Source organism: Homarus americanus, unplaced genomic scaffold, assembly GCF_018991925.1.
Source record: "Homarus americanus isolate GMGI-L3 unplaced genomic scaffold, GMGI_Hamer_2.0 scaffold37032, whole genome shotgun sequence".
In the NCBI taxonomy this organism is placed as follows: Eukaryota; Metazoa; Arthropoda; class Malacostraca; order Decapoda; family Nephropidae; genus Homarus; species Homarus americanus.
This window is the reverse complement of record NW_024731852.1, coordinates 5158725-5181920: the sequence shown is the minus strand read 5'-3', so window position 1 is coordinate 5181920 and position 23196 is coordinate 5158725. Positions and strand designations below refer to the sequence as shown.

Below are 23196 nucleotides of genomic sequence, written 5' to 3'. Positions count from 1 at the left end.
CAAGCATTCGCGTTATACAAATATCGTTCCTAATTCATAAATCGCGTTAGAGCAAATTCGCGTTATCAAAACACGCGTTATAGCAGAACTCACTGTATGTGTTGTCATGCTTCCGTCCCCTGACGCCCGCCCCAACGTTTGTTCCAGATCCCCTTGTGATTCTTGCATCACTTAACAACTGCCCCGGATGTAGTAGAAACCCAGCAGGGATCACATATGAAACGATGGCATCGATGCGGCCTGATTAATCTGTTCCACTGCCTCATAGTGCCGACCCCAGACTCGCCATGTGTCTGGCTACCACTGACCATAACAACGGTCGTGAATCTCAGTGTTCTACCCTGGGACGCACCCTGGAAGTATATGTCCACAGAGAGTGTTGTAAGATGTATGTTAGGGATAATTAGTTGGAAAGAATTATCCCATGTTGGGTAGTGGACCCCTGTATCTGCTATTTTCAGTATTAACGTGTATGTTGAGTAAAGTCTTGTATCTGTACTGTAATGCCACGTACCACCAGTAGGTGTGAGAAGTACAGTAATGTATAAGGAGTGCCATGTACTATGTATTTTGAGTAGGGCCAAGGAACTGGTCCTGCTATCTATGTAATGTAACACCAGTAAGGTTGTGTGCAGTAAGAGTGTAAGATCTGAGTAATTACTGTTGAGTAAAGAAATAAGAAAATAAGTAACTAAGAAAATAAGTAAAGAAAGTACTGAGTCTGCAGTAACCCAGGAGTTGAGCCTGTTTGTTATATGATTAATAATATATTTTTTTCCCTTGATTTCATATTAATAAATTTGTTCTTAGAGTATTTTAGGTGTATTCATTTCTCCCACAGTATTTTACCTTTATTTCTGTCCAAGTGACTTGATACCAGAATTACCATACCCATGTGCCTAGACCCTCGACCATGCTACCAAAAGAATGTCCATGCTACCAAAAGAATGCCCATGCTACCAAAAGAATGCCCATGCTACCAAAAGAATTGCCCATGCTACCAAAAGAATGCCCATGCTACCAAAAGAATGCCCATGCTACCAAAAGAATGTCCATGCTACCAAAAGAATGTCCATGCTACCAAAAGAATGTCCATGCTACCAAAAGAATGTCCATGCTACCAAAAGAATGTCCATGCTACCAAAAGAATGCCCATGCTACCAAAAGAATGCCCATGCTACCAAAAGAATGACCATGCTACCAAAAGAACTGAGTAAGAGTAAGAACTAAGATAAGAGAAGTAAGTAAGATAAGGGTGGTGTAGGTGTTGGAAAACAGGCACCCTTACAATAGGTTCTGTACTTTCGTTATCGCGTTTTTCGTTATCACGAACTCGGCACGGTCCCAATTAGGCGTGATAACCAAGGGATTACTGTATATTTATTTAACTAAACTTTTAGATAAAGTACAGGTAGTTCTGCTATAACGCGATAATTGTGTTCTTGTAAAATATCGTGTTATAGAAAATCGCGTAATAGAAATAACAGGGCTTATGGAGAAAATAGGGTTAGGTGCAGATTACTCGAAATCGAAAAAATTTAGTAGTTAGCCTAACACAAAGGATAGCACAGTCTAAATAAATGTTACATTCATATCTAATAATGAAATCATACAGTAAATGTAACACTTTACTTGATGGGGGAGAAGGGTGATTTTGAGGTTGATAAAATCGAGCTTCTCTTCAAGTGTTATATCCTTTCTTTTACGATCATCACCGGGAATTCTATCACCAGAACGCTTCTTGTTGATATTCTTCTTTACTATATTCACAGTTAATACAGTGGGGTATGCTATAACGAACGGATCCTACTACGAATATTCCTATAACGAACGGTTTTACCTATAAAATTGAGAATGCTATAACGAACGAAACTCCTACAACGAACATTATTTAATTTTTTTTCTTCTAATTTATTGTTTTTTTATTACAAATATTAATGATATTCTTTATTTCAGGGGTTTAGATGCATATTTATGCACTTTTTTACAATTTTTACAATTTTATATTATATTTTTCAGTGTTAAGTGGTTGTATTTGGGGGCCTGGAACGGATTAATCCTATAACGAACGAATGCTATAACGAACAAGGTTCTAGAACCAATTAGATTCGTTATAGCATACCCCACTGTACCACAAAATTGGAGAAATAGTAAGCAAAAATCGCGTTATAGCAAACAAGCGTTCGCGTTATACAAATATCGTTCCTAATTCATAAATCGCGTTAGAGCAAATTCGCGTTATCAAAACACGCGTTATAGCAGAACTCACTGTATACAGGATTATTTTTATACAAAAATTGTGTGTCTAATGAAATTAGAACTGATTTTACTGACTCCGGTATCAACATTTCTTACTTTTTTTTATTAAGAGAACGGAATTCCCATCATTATATCATATAGAAATATTACGTTTAAGGACATCTTATTGGAAATGTTTTGTAGAGAATTTATTTAGGATCATTATGGTATCAAATTCATCTCTCTCTCTCTCTTTTTGCAAGGGAATTAAGACAGCAGACATAAGGAGTGAGGGTCTTATTGTGTGACAAATTTGCATGTGTGTGACTGGAGTTAAATATTAGCTGTTGAGGAGCTTATCGCTTGGCAACACTGAGTCATGTTACCACTCTTTTCCACTCCATCTCTCTAATCACCCACACCTTTCTGCTTTCTCACGCCATATTTTAAAATGTTATGTAATGTAATGTTGAAGGGATACAACTTTGCTCATTTATACTTATACTTGTCACAATCTCTCTAAAAATACTTTACGCTTCATGTTTATTCAAGACATCTTCAGGTCATGAGACCCACTGATCCCCCGGCCAAGAAAGGGTGACCCGACATTCCATCAGGTCAGGAATATGCAACCACTAATCCCCCACCCTTCCTCGACCTGACATTGTGTCAGGTCAGGTACACGAGACCCACTAATCCCCCACAGCTCCATGCGAGTGGAAAATACCAGTCTTTGCTGTAACACAACTTCATTCATGCCCATATCATAAATATTTTTAATTTTCAAATATATTTATTTTACCAAACTTTTAGATAAACTCTTCTGGATTATTATAGTAAAGAAATGGAGTTTCTAACTTAATTAGAATTGCATTTACGGACTCCAGTAGTTTAGACTCGAGGAAAACATCCCCAGCACCCAGAAACATTCTGGAGAAGTGGGCTAGTGTCTGTGTATACAAGATATTTACTTTAGACACTCGGAAACTTTTCCCAGTAACCGGAAAAGATTCCGGGGATAAGGAATTTTCCCGGGTTTGAGAAAGTCGTCTGGTTAGCCGGAAATCTCTCATCCCCAGAAGTGCTCTGCACCAATTGTTCCGGCTAACGGAGATAACACTGCACTTGTATACATTTGTAATATTTGCATAGCCTTTTTCAAAAACAAAACCTTTCCATTAAAATTTCTAAATACCGTACCTAATTCACAACACAGTGAAGGAATAAATTAATGTGCATATCAGGTGGGTTACCACTAAGTATTTACCAGTTTAAAATTTTGAATTTGTAGTGAGAATACAATTTGGTGCGTAAAACTGGATAACTCACTTGAGAGTGTTCTGGACTAGTAACCCAGCAACAACACCCATGGTGGTGGGCAAGGAGGCAGCACATACACCATCACGCTTCAGGGTGCTCTCATTAATATTGCTGGCAACAACCAGAGGAGGTGCACACTGGAAAAAAATAAAATTGTCAAGATTCAATGCCAATATATTTTTGCTTTTGAAAACGAGTTACAGAGATTTTTAGCAAAATATTTTTTTTCTTCTAAAAACCAGTTTTTGTGATAAAGTCCAGAATGCGACGTCTAGCTTTGTACCTGCATATGTACTGTATAAGCCTTGCATTAACTCGCCAGGCCAACATACAGGCAACTAAAACATCTAATAATTACTAAAATGTGTAATATTAGGAGGACGCATTGCTACCTGGCATTTAATTGTAATTCTCAAAACTCCTTCCCGCAACCTCCAGCACACACATCACTACTGTCATCTCTTACCCCAGAGTGAGCAGTAAACAAATGTCAACTCTCAAAGGGTGGAGATGGGTGGGATGTCGACATCGCATTCTGGACTTTATCACAAAAACTGTTTTTTAGAAAAAATAAATAAAATTTTGTTCAATCCAGAATGCAACATCTAGCTTTGATTATCTGAGCAGGAGGTGAAGAGGGAGGTGATATTGCATATAAGGCTCCACTAGCTTAGGTCCAGATAATAATTATAAACTTGTTTGGAATATTGTCCTCCATAAGAAACATTTACCGGAAGGCAAAATTTTAATTTACATATCCCAATTAAGAAACTCACTTTATTCTGATGAGGAAGAAGAAGGTCCTGGATGTGGAGATGGACTAGGTGGGGGAGGGGACCCCAGTATGTACCACCATATGTGAAGCATCTTTCAGAGATAGATGAAGATAGCTGTCTTGAAAGGTTTTTGAAGATTTCTAAAAGCCCACTTCTTTGATCTGACTGAGGTTCATATGCTCAGAAAGGCCACAGACCCTGCATATTTCCTTGTGTCATGTGCCAAAAATTTCTTGCCAGGGTCTACTTGACTCACCAACTGACATAAATATTTTGTCATTTGACTAGGAGACAATTTATCATCATCCTGTGATGAGAATACATAGGGGCCTCGATTAGGGAATCTGGTTAACCATTCTTGAAGGTTCTTAACGGCACAACATATGGGGAACCCTTGTCTCACCCATTAGCCTTTCACTTTTTTCTTAGAATCTCCGGAGGGAAAGGAGTGACATCTTCCTCAGAAAATACCAATAATGATGGATTATTGGAAATTGAAACCAGCTCACCGATTCTCATACCTGTTGCTATTGCTAGAAGGAAGGCTGCCTTCTGGAGCAATCTATCCTGGTTCAGATTTATATTGTAATTAGGCCCCATAAGAAATTTAGTAACTTTATCTAGAGACCAAGGTGGGATTCTCTTAGGCCAAGGGAGTATCGGAATGAAAAAGGATGATCTGAGCATTTAATAAATTCAGGGGTTCAAAGTAAAATTAAAACCCCATGCCGGAGGGTCAACCAATGCTGATTTACAACATGCCAATTGTAGAACCTTGAAAGCCTTTAACTCTGAACAGAAAATCTAAAAATTTTAACACCATTGTCTCCGACAATGTGATTGGCGCTGTTAACTTAATAAATTGTTGAAAAAGGCTCCAAGCTTTCTCACATTGCATAGAAGTTTGGGGCCAATGACCTGCTATCACTTGGATAACTATAATGGAACTACCCAACAATCTATTTAAACATCTTTTGAGAAACTCCAGGCGTGAAGTGCCAAGGATGTCTCGAACTGAGGGTGCAGTACCTGGTCTAGACATCCTGTTGCAATTGTGGTGGATGTGGGCACCATTCCAACAGATCCAGACACCACGGTTGTAGGATCCAATATGGTGCAATTAAGAGGACCTTTCCCTGGAAGGATCTGAGTTTATGAACCACTTCGGACAACATTTTCACAGGTGGGAACATAGATTGAATTCCAACGGTTTCAATCTACATGTGGAGTATTTCCTAGAAGATTCGATCGTTCCAGAGAAGCATAAATTGGCATCCTGTGATTGTTTAGTGAGGCAAAGAGATCTATTTATGGAGTCCCAAACCTCCTCGCTAGACTCTTGAACTTAAGTGGCATACGGGACAATTCTGTTTTCGTTGACACTGGCCTGAGACGGGACAACGCATCTGCCCAATTGTTTTGTACTCCCGGTATGTGAGTTGCTTTGAGGTATAGTTTTTGTGTTACACAAACCTTGAAAAAAAATTTCTGACAGTGTGAGAAGGGTCCAAGATCTGGTTGAGCCTTGATGATTGAGACAAAACACTGCCGCTCTGTTGTCCATGGCAAACAGAATCGTCAAGTTTTCGAAGTTTGGATTTGCCAACAAAAAGAATAGGACTACTGCTAATTCTTTGATGTTTATGTGTTGGTCCCAAAGGGAGTTACTCCACTTCCCTTGACTGAATTCTCCTTTTGATGAATGGTAACCCTATCCTATCTCGGACGCGTCCGTACAAACGACCAAGTCTGTTTGAGGGGGAACCCAGGGTGATGAACTGACTAGATTGTCCAACCTTGTCCACCATGACAGATGATTCTTGATCTGAATTGGGAGAGAAGAAACAAGATTTCTCTTTCTGTGAATCAACTTCGACCCCAGATGAGTTAGTTGCTTTTTCCTTAACGTGCCCAATGGAACTACTATGGTGACAAAATTCAACAGACCCAATAATTTTTCCCAATCGTGCCAAGACCCCTCTTGCTTTACACAAAAGGCCTCTACTTGGTTTATCACATCTGTTACCTTTGATTCTGGAAGACTGACTGACTGCTGATTGGTGTCCCAATGGAGACCTAACCAAACCAGTTTCTGACATGGTAGGAGATTTGATTTGACCTGGTTTATCTGTAATACTAGGTTCTGAAATACTACTAGTGCACGTTGGGTTGCCCTTTGACAGTCTTCAAAAGAGTGTCCCACTATCAGCCAATCGTCTAGATAAACAAAAGTTCTTATGCCCTCCACCGCGAGGATCTCCCTGGGGATGTTTGCCAGTTTTGTAAACACTTTTGGCGCAATTGTCAGGCCAAATGGCATCACTGTGAATTGATAACTGATATCCTCCACTGCGAACAATAGAAACTTTCTGTATCTGGGAGCAATAGGCACATGATAATAGGTATCTTCGAGATCCACCTTTGAGATCCAAGCACTGGGCGGAAGTAGATGCCTCAGATAATCGTAAGTGAGCATCTTGAAACTTCTTTTGGTAATGAACTTGTTCAGTACGGACTGATCTAAAATCCACCTCAACTTGTCGCTGTCTTTCTTGGGGACTGGGAACAGGCGGGACATGAAACACTTCTCTGACTGCAACAGTTCTATCACATCTCTGTTTTACAGTTGAAATACATATTCTGTGAGTAAGGGGGTTGGTTTCTGACCCCTTTTTGGTACCACTAGTGGAGGGCGCCTCAACCAAGTACAGGTGTGGCCCCCTTTGATTGTCTTGTAAGCTCATATGGAAGAAGCCCACCTGTTTTCCCAACCCCCCAGATGACCCAACTGTCTGGCTTCAATGGGAGGGAGTGGTCGTTGATGTGGTGGAATAAGATCTCTTTCCACCTTTGAACAAATGGCCACCCCTATTACGTCTCAAATTGTTTCCTCTAGGTTGCTGACTGAACCTAGCAGCTGCTCCTGTTCCCTTGTTAGACCTTCCTCTTTGAAATTCCTGAAAGGTCTTGGAATTCTTGGGAACCATAATATGAATAATTTGCTCCACAGTTGATCTATACTGTAGTTAACAAATGCTTGTTCCTCAAACAAAGCAGGGAAAAGGGAGGGGAGAGAACATAGCAATAAATAAGCACTACCACTTGAAGCATTATTAGTGGCTTGCTTCCTTCGTGAAGATGAGCCCGGAATGGCTAAAAACAAATGTCATTCACTAAGTGACTTGAAAACAGAGAATTATTAGTCACCAAACTTCGACTGTCTTCCCAGATAGAAGACGAGCCACGGTCGCCATGATTGACCAGACCATATAAAAACTACCCCAAACACAAAATTTGAGACATAACCAAAACTAAAGTCACTCAATTTGCTCACTGTGCTAAGATGTATAAATGCCAAAAGTAAAATCCTTGTGGCACTTAATATTTTCAGCTATTACAACACAAATTAGCGGAGCCTTCTTTGTGCATGTTTACAGCTGATTCGTCAGGCAAGAAGATGACGATAGTGATGCGTGTGCTGGCGGGTGCGGTAGGGGTTGTTTAGAGAATTGCAATTAAATGCCAGGTAGCAACGTGTCCTCCTAATATAACATATTTTAGTAATTATTAGATGTTTTAGTTGCCTATATGTTGGCCTGGCGAGTTAATGCAGGTACAGTACAAAGCTAGATGTCGCATTCTGGATTGAACCCCAAAAAACTGTTTTTGACAAGGTCTTCAGTACAGCATGCTCTTAAAATTTGTGGGGGATAGGTTCTCGAAATGGCCGTGAATAGCTAAATACGCAAATAACATTGACTGACCGGGGTATTTTTACTCATGTACAAAGAAATGTATATTCCCTTTATGTGTTTGCCCTTAGGACAATTATTTCTTTTACCTGTATTGTATATATATGTTATATATGTGTGTGTGTGTGTGTGTGTGTGTGTGTGTGTAGACACACACAAAACACATACAAATAAATTTAGAAAAAATGTGAGTCTACCCTCAAGCCAACTCCGTGCTTTATTAAAGTTAACCTTAATAATAAATCACGGATTTGACTTAAGGTTAGACTCTCACATTTTTTTAAAAATTATGTTGTCTTGTTTCTGATTATTTGTGAGAGGATTTTCCCATTATTATTTGTGTATGTATGTGTTTTGTGTGTGTGTCTACACACACACATATATACAATGCATGTAAAAGAAATTAAAGTCTCTAGAACAAATGGCTTCCTGTCCCAGCCACAAAAATGCCAGCAACTTTAAAACTACCCTTAGACATTCTTGGGTATATCCAGGGTGTCATCCGCGAATAATCGAAGTTCGTGAATTGTCAGGGCATGCTGTACTGTATTTCCATAGAATGCAATGAAAGAAACAGATTTGAGAAATACAATAATGAGCAGGACATTGATGATGAAGCTGGCCAGCTTTCCCTTTCACATAATGAAAATGCTTTTTTTGAGAAAATGCAAAGAATTGTAAAATAGCTCTGTCAGTTTATGGCAAGACTTACATCAAAACAAGCCGTTTCTCCTGGAATAAGAAACTGGATATGTCCAGAGACAGCATTCTCTGATACTCCAGATTCAAACCATTTTTGTCCTAGCTCATTGCAGGCACGATTAATTGCCATCCTTGCTTCATAGTTGTCCACACAGCTTAGGACAAGATCCACTGGACCTCCTGTTAAACTGCCACTCCTGTGTGAAAAAAAAAAAAATCCTCTCCAAACCTGTTTGTTAAACATTAACACAACCACTGAATCATTTGAGAAGTACTCTACTTTTTTTCTTCTTTTTTTTAAAGGGGATTAGCCTACCTGGGCACAGGTCACTGACCCACATCGGGGCCTGGGGGGCGAAAATTTAACAATAATAATAGTAATTCATAGCAAATAAAATTTATAATAAAAAGTAAAATAAAATAATAATAACAACAATAATAATAATAACAACACTGTAATAATGATAATAAAGAAAAAATAATAATAATCAATAGTTAGAAACGCTATATGTACAGTATGTTGTCTTGTCAATAGTAAGAGAAACAATTGAGATCCTGCAATTGTGTGTAAATGAGGCAGAAAGACAGATCAGCAACCTGGGACTTGGTCACAATATTTGTGATGCCATATGGCAGCAGGGTCTACCATTAGACAACACATTATGCTTCCAATATCTTCCCAGGCGGTAGTACCTCCCTGTTTGAAAGCTGCCTACTACCTACTTAGTGTTTTGGTTATCTTGTTTATGAAGCACTCATCATTTGTTTCCAATGAGTATTTAATGTGCAAAAAGAATGAAGATTACTTCAGCAGAAGGACTTTGTGAGACTGAGCTCATCTTAAAAACAGAGTTGGGAAAACCATTGGTTTAAAAAAAAAAATTAATGCTATTATGTTGCTTTTAACAAGTTTTAAGAATATGTAGCCCTTTTTGTAACTTTTTAATTTGCTATTAATCATAAACATTACATTAAGGATCACTTAGCAAACATTTACACACTTTTCCATCTAAGAAAATCACTCTACAAAGGCCAAATTTGAAAAACACAAGCTTTGATCTGGCAAAAAACTATGTTTAAGTTCATCTTAATGAATGAAGAAAAAAAATTTATATACATTTTTACAGTTGAAAGTTTTAAAGAATTCATTTAAGTTTTACCCGTGTAAAACATGATCTGACCACATTAGAATCAGAGGCTCGGTGCCCAGCCATAAACAGAAACAGTCACCAGTTATAATGAATAGTGACAACCTGGCTTCTTTATAGTCCTGATTTGAGATGTGTACAGCCCTTATTATCACCATTTTCACCAGTGTATAACAGTTCACAGTCATAAACAACCACAGGGACACACCACATCCCTGTCTAACACCCACATTTATTTCAAATGTTTCATTTTCTTTCCCATTTACTCATACTGTTGCCCTGCTGTTCTTAAAGAATGCTTTTACTGCATTTAATAGCCTTCCTCCCATCCCATACACTTGTAATACCTCCCATAATGCTTTTCTGTTCACCCTATCATATGCCTTTTCCAAATCAATGAATCCTTAAAACCATTTGTAAGTAACATAACCCAACACAAAACTTATTAAAACTAAAAACAAATTTGGCATATTAAGATTTTCTTAAATAAATGATTTTTTGTTTGTTTAACCATGGCTTAAACCACTGATCTAAATTGGCCAAGCCTGCGTAAAAACTTAATGTTAACACTGGGCTGCCATCATCATTACCGTCATTAGTTATAGGTAAGACCAAGTAAAAGAGAATACTAAAAGAGATATGGAAAATAAAATTAAATGAAGTCAACAAGGATATTGAGAAAGTATGACAAACCACTACATGGCAAGTGAAAGTGTAGCCAAAGAGAAGAGCCATCACTGGGGAAAAAGAAACCCTTGAATACAGGACTTCCAAGTGAATAAGATATATTACTTTCCTACTTGATAACAATCCTCTTAGAAAGATTAAAACAATTCTTAAATACTAAAAATTCTTAAACCTGACTTACTTTATTCTCTCCATGAAATGACCGAAGTTTTCAACAGTAGTAATATTATAGTTGTGAGATTCAAAAGTCACATCAGGATTAATAAACTGAAGGGTATTAGCTGCTGCTTCCACCTTGCTCAATCCAGCCTGGTGCGGTTGGAAAAACAGGCGGTTCATGTTCGCCAACTCCACTTTATCATAGTCAAAGAGTAAGAGCTGAAACACAATCAACCACATCCATCAATACTATACTGTAAGAATAATACAGTAACAAAGCAAACCAAAAACAAAAGTAGAGCATTATTGTATCCCCCAAAAATATATATACTGTACTGTATAATTTAGTACTCTCTATAAAAAGATAAATTTTTTATACAGTAATGCATTTTAACAAAGAAATAAAACATAGATTGAATATATGATGTAATATTTAAAAGTACAGTATAAAGAAAAAAAGGAGTAGAGATAATAATTTGAAGTATCTACAGAATTAAATACTAAAACATATATTATTCTATTCTTGACAGATTTCTGCTTCTCTCAATAAGCCTACAAAGCCATTTTTAATTTTCCCTGCTATATTTCTACACATTAATACCTGATACTACTGTACTCATTCTGAAGCAGAAGGTAAGAGTCATACAGTACTTTACTACCACATCTGTCATGGTAGTGATCTAACAGTGGCACATGGTAAAACAGATGATTCTTCAAATGTAATACGTATCAAATTTTGGCCAATTCCTGTCTTTCTAAGGTGATTTGTACTTTTTTGCTAACTGAGTATGATGTTTTACTATACCACTGTATATAGTAATGTATATAGTACCTCTAACTCTAATACAATTCAACTTACTGTACCAATAAGTAATAGGGTCTTTACCAGGAAAAATATCAATAAAACCAAATATCATTCTAGTACTTTCGTGTTTCTTATTAATAAATACCAGGTCTTACCGCATTTTGCATCAGATAAAACTACAAGTAACTTTAACAGAAGACAAGTACAAGATAATGAGAGACATGAGTATAATTTACCTTTCCAATGCCACACCTCGTGAGCATCTCAGCTGTCACACTGCCAACACCACCCACGCCCACCACTGCCACAGTAAGTGTTCGAATTTTCTCGTAGTCCTCTACAATGCCCATTCGCTTCAAAGCCATCAACCGACTGAAAAGAAACTTTAAAAATTACATGTGAAGAAAGAATACGGCTTACTAATCTACGTCCCTTCTTCACAAAAATAGTATAAAATTAAAATACAGTAATTTATGTACAAATATTTATGTAGACATCATGAGCAGTTTTTATATTATACCTTTAAAACAAAACTCAGATAGACAATTTGACTGATGAATCCAGAAAAGCCTGCAAAGGAAAATACCAGCTGTGGAAAAAATACTGGACCACAAGACAGCATGTGGATTATGTAGTGCTGTATACAAAAGAGCCTTAAATGTGGCCAATCAGGAAATTAGATAAGCTAAATGGCACTTTGTGATGTAATTAGACCAAAATATTAAGAAAGATCCCAAATCTTTTTATGCGTATGCCAGGAATAAATTGAAAACCAAGGATACTATTGACCATGTAAAGGGCAAAAACAATGTGGCCCTGGGGGATGAATGACAGACAGCAGATACCCTAAATGTTTGCTATGCATCAGTTTTCACACGAGATGATGGATAACATGCCAGAACCTAGGAAAATGCATATCGGGGGCAAAAATTGAAGTGAGAGAGATAGGAATTACAGATAATACAGTACCATTATAAAGAAAATAGCTGGCTAAAAAGAGTTCAAAGTCCCTGAAGTGGATGGAGCACAGACTAAGGAGATAAAGGAGGCGCCAAAAACATTTGTACTTCACAAAGACTTCTATTTAGGAAATCTCTGCATCAAGGAAAAGTGCCCAGGAACTGGATATAAACCAGTCACCCCAGTATACAAGGAGGGTAGAAAAAGTGTAGCCTGAAAACCACAGGCCGATCAGCCTAATCAGGGTGTCTACTGGGCAGACAAAACAAAATTCCCTGGCTTTTCCAGGTGTAAGTTTGAAAAATTCCAGGTACAGTACATTAATTTGGTATTTATTATATTAAAAACAAAATTAGAGATTTTCAATAATATCTAAATGCTATTGGGAAATTTAAAGATGACATAAATGATATTACTCTAAAGATGAAATAAATCAGGCATGGGTAACCCGTGGCCCATGGGTCACATGCGGCCTGGACCATGTGTTTGTGCGGCCCATGCAGTGATTGAGAAGTTCTATTTAATGTGGCCCTCAGTTCAGGTAGATGCAACCAGTTTACGGCAAGTAAAGCAATATTTATTTATAGAATAATCTTCACACACAATTTGTTACTGTTTCATCACCTAAGAATAAGTAACTATGAAAATGGAACAGTGAAATAAGTATATACAGTCAACAATATAAACATTTTAACTTGTGTGAGCTTAGGGGCAAGTTCGGCACAGTCTGTTTGGTGGATTAGCTGCTATATGGCAGTGGGTCACTTGGGAATTAACAAAGGTTGGGTAAGTCCAAGTGGGGTCACGGGCAGTGGTCACACAGGGTTTAACTTATTAAGTAGTTACAGAATAACACAACTCGCACCTCAGAAACCCACAGCTGGCGAGTAATTAGGATTGAAAAAAATTACTCGTAATTAAAATATTCCAAGCATCACTACAGCCACTAATTACCCTGCAGTCGAATCGTAGACCATAGATTCAGAATCAGCATGCTCAGGAGTACCTCTATTACGATTTTCAACAAAATCTAATTTTTGGCCAAAAGAGTCAAAATATTAACCCCTACGCCCCGGTTGACGTGCTGGAACGTTCATCTAGGGCGCTCCAGTTGACATTCTGGAACGCGAGGGTTATCAGATTCCAGTGTGACTATTTGCTTCTCACACCACATGCTCAGCCACAGGGAAGCTTCCTGAACATAATTACCTACTTTTGTGTGTTTCATTTTCATTGTTTGTCCATTTTATCATGTTGTATCAAAGTAATATTGCTAAAAGTAGAGTACAGTAGTTGTATTGTAGTGTAGTATTACTGGAAAATAATGCTATGATTATGTTATAAATGTACCTGTATATATTTCTGGAATTATTATAAAGCTCCAAGGGAGTGGAAAATACCAGTCTTTGCTGTAACACACAGCCTCATTCATGACCATATCATATAGATTTTTAGTTTAGACTCCTGGAAAGCTCCCAGCACACAGACATTCTGAGGATGTGGGCTCGTGTTTGTCTGTGCAAGATGCATAGTTTCGACACTCGGAAAGTCTTTTCCAGAAACAGAAAATATTTCCGGGGATGGGGGATTTTTCCAGGTTTGAGAAAGTCGTCCGGTTAGCCGGAAATTTCTTATCCCCGAAAGTGTTCTGCACCAATTGTTCCGGCTAACGGGGATATCACTGTATTAACATTACTTTTGGGTTAGATAGGATATAAATTTTGGTGGGTTGGCCAACAGAAAAATACCTACCGTATATCATAATGCGGCCCATGACCGAGGAAAGGTTGCCCATGCCTGATATAAATGATATTAATCAAGAAATTGAAGACCCTTTCGCGACCTATCCAAGGCCCAGTGATGAACATCGGCAAAGACTTTGACACACCCCCCCTTCCACACTTTTCTCCTCATATTTGTGCAATTCACGTGGGTCAACCCGGACGTTTGAAAAAATCCGGAAATCAGGCAAAAAAAGAAAAATCACACTCCTGATCCACCTATATGACTCATGATTAATATGTGGAATAATCCACTTGAATAAAGTCACTTAATTAAAAAGAACGATTCATCTCTAACAATACTCACTGCAGAATTAGTTGGTACAAACTGGAATATTTGGTTATTTGATCACTAACATGAAATATGATAGGCACACAAACAATTCAGTTATTGGAGTGGACTACAGTATTACCCCGCCTAACGCGGTTTCACTTAGCGCGTTTTACCATATACGCGGTGCCTCGCCAGAGCTGAACTTTCACTTAACGCGGGTTTTTTCCACATATACGTGGTGAGTGTCCAGCTCGAGAGCTCTTTTTAGATTTGCCCCACCCCCCACCCGCCACCCTGCCTGACTGCCTGTTTTAGCTCATAAAAATTCATACAAATTACCCGGCCAGAATATAATTTACATTGCTGGAATTCTTACAATATGATGATCATTTTGAATATAAACATCATAGATTTTGCATTAGACATACAAATTTTAGATATAAAGTTTATTCTGAGTAAATATGTTATTTTTTGTGCAAAATATATGACATTTGTATTCAAAATATTCCTGGGCTTTCAAGAAATCCAGCAATGTCAATTATATTATCCTAACTTTAGTTTGAGGAATTATTTATTACTAAAAGGTAAATATTCTGGTTTTCCCACACATCTGGTGAGACGGTTGGTGGGGGGGAGGGAGGGACCGACCGACCATCTGTTACAGTGAAGAATATTTTTTTTTTATTAACTGAAGATATTTGTTTTAGCTCATAAAATTCATACAAATTACCCGGTCAGAATATAATTTACATTGCTGGAATTCTTATAATTTGATGATAATTTTGAATATAAACATCATAGACTTTGCATTAGACATACAAATTTTAGATGTAATGTTTACTCGAGTAAATATGTTATCTTTTGTGCAAAATATATGACATTTATATTCAAAATATTCCTGGTCTTACAAGGAATCCAGCAATGTCAATTATATTATCCTAACTTTAATCTGAGGTATTATTTAATACTAAATGTTAAAAACTCTTGAAGGGAGGATTGGTGGGGGGTTGGGGGGAGGGTTGGGACTGACCGCGGGGTTGGAAGAGGAGGGGGGGAAGGTGGGGTACTTTGATTGACAGATAGTGTCGTGAAGAATATATATTTTTTTTTATTAACTGAAGATATTTGTTTTAGCTCATAAAATTCAGACAAATTATCCGGCCAGAATATAATTTACATTGCTGGAATTCTTACAATTTGGTGATCATTTTGAATATAAACATCATAGATTTTGCATTAGACATACAAATTTTAGATGTAAAGTTTATTCTGAGTAAATATGTTATCTTTTGTGAAAAATATATGACATTTGTATTCAAAATATTCCTGGTCTTACAAGGAATCCAGCAATGTCAATTATATTATCCTAACTTTAGTTTGAGGAATTATTTATTACTATACCTGGTTTTCCCCCCAAAATTTCTCAGAGGGAAGAGCCAGCGAGTGTAGTGTGAGAAGAGGGGGAGGGAGTCGAGTCCATTATTTGAATGGACATTAACTTGGCGACTGTATTTCTCTATTTCTCTTAAGTATTAATTGTGTGCATGTACCATCATAAAATTAAGATGTTATTTTTACTAGAACATAGGTATTGTGTCGGAAAAAGTGGAGTTTGGGGATGGGCCAGTTTCTATTGGAATTAATCCCATATGTTCTGTTGTTCACTTCACGCGGTTTTCACTTAACATGGTACCCTGTGGGTTTTATTGACCACGTTAAGTGGGGTACAACTGTATTTACAAAAAAAAAATCCAAAAACTTTAATTATTTACCTATTATACAATACATCATTAAATTATGGTAAGAATGCTGTCAAAATAACAATACTGTACTGTATTTTGAAGTTGAACTGAATTCACATAAAATTCCAAGTTTATTTGTAAATTTCCCTGGCTTTCTAGGTTTTCCAGACCAGTAGACACCCTTATTTTCTATATTTTTAAGAAAATGTATATATAAACTTACGGGCACAGCGCAATGGACTTTTTAAATATCTAATTATTTCAAAGGTCATTAATTAACATTAATTACTCTAATTTTTAATTTGGGAACCCAGACCCTTAATCAATCTGTAAAGTAACACCTTTGTATGAAATTGAAACAAAATCCATTGTTGGGGGGGGGGAAGGGGATTTCGATACCTGACCCAAGGACTATAAAGACTATTCTTCAGACAAGACACAATAGGGCAGATCTCATTGAATCAATCAAAGTCTTGAAAAATTGTAAAATGTGAACCCAGGCCATTTCTTTGTGATGTCATGCACCATCAACATGAGAGGACATAACTACAAGCTAACGAAATTATCATGCAGAACAAACAGAAAATATGGTATTATCTGAGAACAACACTACCACCAGAAGTTGTTAAATTTTTTCCACAGATGTCCATATCATTATACTGTCGTAAGTATTTTAAAAGAGGCGACAACTTTTTATTTTAATTACAGGTACAGTATATAAGTATTTTTTTTTTTTTAGTTTTCTATCTACGATCATAAATCACCCATAGTGGGCAGGTCAAGAAGGATGAGGAGAATTGCGGGGTAAAACTGATCATATGACACTAAAATGATGTCTGTACGTGCTGTGTATGTGAAAATAATAATCAATTACCGTAAATACCCATAAAAAAATTGCCAAGTCACTGCGTATCGTCTGTTTGTTTACAACCGACCTGCTGCATCCGAGTGTACTCACATCTGCAAAATGTAAAATTACACCATGTAGCTTCAACAAATATGCTTTCATTGGTACCAGATATAACAATTATTTCTTAACATACAATGCAAAAATAGATATAAGTTTAATGTCATATGATCAGTTTTACAGTGTGTTTTACTCTGCAAGTTCCCTGATCCTCCATGCCCTGCCCACTACAGGTGGCTTATAATTGTAGATAGAGAAAAACTAAATAATTAAAATACTATAATGGACGAGTTAACGGTTCTGGGTAAACACAAGAAATACACTCTGCCACGTTCGTAGAGTGATAAGGTATATATAATTTGTAATAAAAATCTAAAGTCCTGCTATAATAGTTGAAATAAGTTTATTTCTCTAGAAACAGGGCCGCTATTTGTGATGACTTCACTACTTTCAAACTCACCACTGAAGATGGAGGTAGTAGAAAGGATGGCCTCTTCAGACCCCAAGAACCAAGTTCAGGTAAGTTTAAGGGTGTTTTTTATGGTCTAAGTCATAGAAATTTCGTAAGTGAAGAAATGTGCCTTGAAGAGCAGCTTCAAACATAGGTTGGATGGATATATGAGTGATAAAGGTTGGGTGTAAATGGGATTGCCCAGTATGGGCCAATAGGCCCACTGCAGTTTCCTCCATTCTTATGTTCTTTTGGACATAAAAAACTCCCATGTTCATTCCAGTTCAGCTGTCATGTACTCTTACCTGATAGACTTTCTCTTCTTCTTTTTCAGTGTATTTACAGAGAATATCAGTACTAGATGGATATACCTGTACAAGTAAATTTAGAAGTAATGACACTGTCTGGACTTTGTTTTGAGAATGCCTGATGCTAGGTAAGCATGACAACATAGTGCTGTTATTGTTTTGATGATTCACTAATGAACCACTGGGATATATCATCATTTATATTAATTAATGGGTAAAATTTTCATTTAACTACCATGAGTATTTGGATGTTTAGATTCGAGATAGGCTATACAGTATTAGGTAAATTTTAAGTTTTGGTCATCCCTGTACGTAGACATGCAGACTATCTTTGTTTTTTCTGATGGGTTGCAATGTGTTATGAAACATTTAGACTTTCATATCTATCGGAAATCACTAGTTTTAAGTTAATACCCCCCCCTTACCGAAGTATGTTAAGCTAACCTTATAACTCATCATACCCTAACCTAACCTAACATACGATCTGTATTTTCTTATGCGGTTGAAAAATGTTTTGCGAAAGAAATCCTGTAGAGAGTGTGTCTTATTGTTTAAAGTACTTAATCACATACAGTAGTTAGAATCTTAAGGTTCCCCAGGTCACCAAAACCAAAAAAATACCAATTATTGTTTATAATGATGATGTGTTAAAAGAATATCCATCCTTTCTTCCTTCCTTACGCTTTAGTAAGCACCTTTATAATATTTATATATACTTGTGACACTTGCCAGATGCTTCTGGTGTTATTGCACAGGGGTACCTAGTGACAGCACTAGGACCCCACTTCCTCTATCAAGGAATAAATGTTGAAATTGAATTGAATATTGTTTGGAATGTTTATACTATGAAAGTTGTTGTATGGGCAGCTAATATCCATAGAATTAGCTTATGTGCTTTGTAATACAGGTATTTATGTATTCAAAATAGTATTACTGTGTTGCACAGTAAAGCACAATTAAATATCTAAGAATATTTATTTACAGAGCCGATCAGCCGAGAAGGTTGGAAAACTACAGCTGGCTGCCTCCCGCTCTGTAGCTCACCCCAGCCAGTGACGTCACAACCAATTACAGAACTTTTTGGAGTCACGTGACTTTTTAGCAACTTTAACCCTTATTTTTGACACTTTTTGGCCCAATTTATTAAAAAATATAATTGCCATAGTGAATTTAAGCTTTTTATTTACCCATTGACCTGCCATCTTTTGAAAATATTCCGACTGCCAACTCATCCATTAAACATAAAGGTAACACTAGATGACAAGGGTTCGGTAACATGGATCAAATATGCTGCACTTTATTAATTTTGGGGTGCTGATTTAAAATATGGCAATAAAAAATGAGTCCCATAACATTTTTATGACATACTGTACGTGTATATGTAGTGTAGGAATATAAGATACGTACTTGTGTTGGCAGGAATATATTAAATGCAAGGTTAGCAATACTAAACAGGAGAATGGAGAGAATACAATGCCGAGGCTGTGTTAATTCACCAAATTGAGTATGCAAATGTACCTTCGGCAATAAGGCCATTCCTCACAGAGAAGACCTCCCTATACCTACATCACCGGCTAATTTGGAAGAGCTCTCAACTTCGGATGAGGAAATTGAGGAAGAAATCCCAGAATCATCCCATATCCTCCTTTCATTGACCAGACTTCCAATGAATCAAAAATAATAGAACAAAGTGAAATTAATGATCTTGTAGGTGATCTCCGTCTGTCAAAACAGCAGGTGGAAGTTTTAGTATCAAGACTGCAGGAATGGAACTTGCTAGCGAAACAGACAAGTATTTCTGTTTTTAGGAAAAGAAATATTACATTGTCTTCATTCTACAGTATGCAGGATTCCCTCTGTGCATGTACTGATGTAGATGGACTGATGTCAGAGTTGGGAGAAAAACATGACCCAAAGGAATGGCGGCTTTTCATAGATTCCTTAGAGTTTAGTTTTAAAGCAGTATTGTTGCATAATGGGAACCAGAAGCCCTCGGTTCCAGAAACGCATTCTGTAGGTTTGAAGGAAACGTATAATAATATGGAGAAAATACTGACCGCTATTAAATACAAGAAGTATAGATGGCAGATCTGCGGCGATTTGAAGGCTATAGCCTTTCTACCCGGCCTTCAAGTAGGGTTCACTAAATATATTTGTTTTTTGTGTTTATGGGACAGCAGAGCAACAGAAAAACACTTCAACACAAAGGACTGGCCAAAGAGAGAAGAGTTTGTTCCAAAACAGAGCAACGTTAAATATACTCCCCTGGTAGACCCAAGCGATGTACTTCTACCTCCTTTACACATCAAGCTGAGACTAATGAAAAATTTTGTGAAGGCTATAGACAAACAAGGTGATGGGTTTGTATACTTGAGGGGAAAATTCCCACAGCTCAGTTACTTTGTGATGATGACTTTGAAAAAAAAAAAGAATGAAAATGAGCTAGCTGCATGGAAATGCTTCACATCTGTAGTCAAGAGTTTCTTGGAAACAAGAAGGAAGAAAACTCTTAAAAAAATACAAAAACTTAGGATGCAGGATGTCCCAGAAAGTCTACCCCCTACACTCGCACTTGGACTTTTTTCCTGAAAATCTGTGAGCGGTTAGTGATTTCATCAGGACATTAGACATATGGAGGAAAGGTACCAGGGAAGATGGGATCCTGCCATGATGGGGGACTTGCTGGCTTTTACAATTGGAGGACAATACAACACATATAGGATGAAATAAAATAACAAATGCCCATACAGTGGCTAATTTAATACCTTTTGTGTCTTCTTATGATTGTTTTCATTTTTATTGAATTTTAGTGAGATGACGTGGAAAAAGTAACAGAAATAACAGGAAAAATAGTAATTTTCACTTTTTATATTTGTAAGATTTAATTTTTGGGTATAACAAATAAACTGTATGTGCCAGAGTTTTTATTGCCAGATTTGAAATCAGCACCTCAAAATTACCAAAAGGAAGCTGCTCTGAACCATGTTATGGAAGTTTTTTTTTTTAATTTGTTGCCTATTGTAATTATCGGAGACTACACCACCCCTGAATTTTCACAGAAAATTAATTTAAAATCGCTGCAATTTCACTGTTTTATAGTGGACAAACTCGTAGTTATGGGAAATATTTTAAAAAGTGTTTACTTAAAAGTTGAACTTAACCTAACCATAAAATAAAATAAAAGAAAATAGCAAACAAAAAAATTATACCAGAACTCACTGATGAAAATATAGTAAGGATATAAACATCATAACAAATAACGGTTGATATATATAGGACTAACCCGCTAGACCTGCATAGCGCTGATGCAGCCGTATCTCAGGTCCAAAAAGTGCCTCAAATTTCACCATCTCATAATAAGTTCTTGCTGTTTAATATACCAGGGATGTTAGGTAAGGTTAGGTAGGTTTGTTTGGTTTGGTTGGTTAGGTCTGTTCTTCGAATCCACAAATGTTAAGTAGAGTATATTTTTTAAATATAAATTTTTAACATATTTCCACAAACTACAAGTGTGTCCACTACAATACAACAATGAAAATCCGAGGTTTTTATAAGTGTTTTCAATCAACATCGCTCGCGGGTTACTCCTATATAATTACCCAAATAACACGTCAGCAGTGTAGTCATCAATATTTTCCAAAATAAAAAATTTTGCTTCTTTTAAAATACTTGCTATAATGATAAGAACATCTATGGAAAAAATTAATGAAATCAAACTACTCCTTCTGGTGGCAGTGCTATTCTCAGTAATTACTGTACCTTCTGTTTAATATGGTGGGGAGTCCGGGGGGCACAGCCCCTATCTAGGAAGTTAGATAAGGTTAGGTAGGTTTCTTTGATTGGTTTGGTCAGGTTCTATTTGGTACTATAATGATAAGAACATGTGTGGAAATAAATGAACGAAATCAAACAACTCCTTTTGGTGGTAGTGCTGTTCTCAGACATTACCGGAAATACTTCTTCACAGAGACAGTGGTAGACCTATGGAATGGTCTATCAGCTAAAGCTCTGGAGTTGAAAAAGTAGTCGGTTCAAAATAGCCGGCGATATAGCATAGTAAATGATTATAAAAAATGCTGCAATTTCATTGTGTTCTATAGAAGACACTGTTGTAGTTTGTGCATTTTTTTAAACGCCCAGCTCAGCTCAGCTCAGCCCAACCCAACCTAACCTAGCCTAACCTAACCTTAACCTAATTCTAATTTCAGCCTTAACCTAACCTAAACATATACCAGTTTTATAGATGACACTGTCACAGTTAGTCTGCATTTTTTTTTAAAACCCAACCCAACCCATCCTATCCTCACCTTAACATAAAACCGCCACATTACCGCCGGGAAGACAAATTAGTGAGCACCTTAGGTGCCTAAACATTTACCAAACGAAGCATTGGCACAAGAAATGATTATCATACCAGAATTCACTGATGAAAATAGAATAAGAAAACAAACACCTTAACAAATAGCTCGTCGGCAGGTCAGTCATTATTAACCTAGCCCTTGACAAAACTATCAAGAACAATGGAGGGATCTCACACAGGCTTAAGGCAAGTCTGGGAACAAATGCAAGAGAATTAACCACTAGCAGTTGCCCGCCAGCATATTTCACCTATAAGGGTTGGTGTCAACCACTTCGCTAGACATCTCGGCGATCTTTTCCCGTGGAGCCGAACCTTCATTTTTCACTTTCCTTAGCTCCTCCTCTAACTCTTTTATTCTCTGTTTAAGTTCTTCCACTGACATGCTGGTGTAAATTTGGTAGCACGACCAGATGCTGTTGAATGTTGCGTTGTTGACAGCGTGTAGTATAACATGGATTACTCTGGCCGCCTCACGCCCTTCCTTCACTTTTTCCTGAGCATTGGCTGGAGCTGGCATGTTTCGTGGATGATGGAACTTTGAAGTGATGCGATTTATTTTTATTTTGTCTCTTATCAACTTATTAACGGTTCAGGCGGTTTGTCTATCCAGTGCTATTTACCTTATTTACCTAATGACCCACCCCTAAAGGTGATCATGCCGCGCGATGGAGGCCAGTGGCCTGAGTAAGACCCCTTTATTGTTCTTGATAAGTTTGTCAACGGTTATTTTGAAGCCCAGTACTGTTCATGATTCCACAACTTAGGCTGGTAGGTCATTCCATAGGTCTACCGCTCTTTGTGTGAAAAAAAATGATACCTTATATAC

General features: G+C 37.2%; 1 protein-coding gene across 3 annotated transcripts in view; it reads right to left on the bottom strand.

Annotated features, from left to right (window-relative positions):
• The window catches only part of LOC121867960 (ubiquitin-like modifier-activating enzyme 5), a 37408-nt gene extending 14560 nt beyond the window's left edge, over positions 1-22848 (bottom strand). The window contains exons 1-6 of one of the 3 annotated variants that reach the window (XM_042368130.1): positions 22619-22742; positions 17219-17304; positions 11824-11959; positions 10805-11001; positions 8799-8985; positions 3568-3695 (exon numbers count right to left, since the gene is read on the bottom strand). In XM_042368130.1, coding sequence (XP_042224064.1) covers positions 3568-3695; positions 8799-8985; positions 10805-11001; positions 11824-11952 — 641 coding nt within the window. In that variant the 5' untranslated portion in view covers positions 11953-11959; positions 17219-17304; positions 22619-22742. Of the gene's footprint in view, positions 1-3567; positions 3696-8798; positions 8986-10804; positions 11002-11823; positions 11960-17218; positions 17305-22618 lie in introns of all 3 variants that reach the window. The other 2 variants (XM_042368129.1, XM_042368128.1) reach the window with 2 other exon arrangements.
• Between the last annotated feature and the right edge of the window lie 348 nt (positions 22849-23196).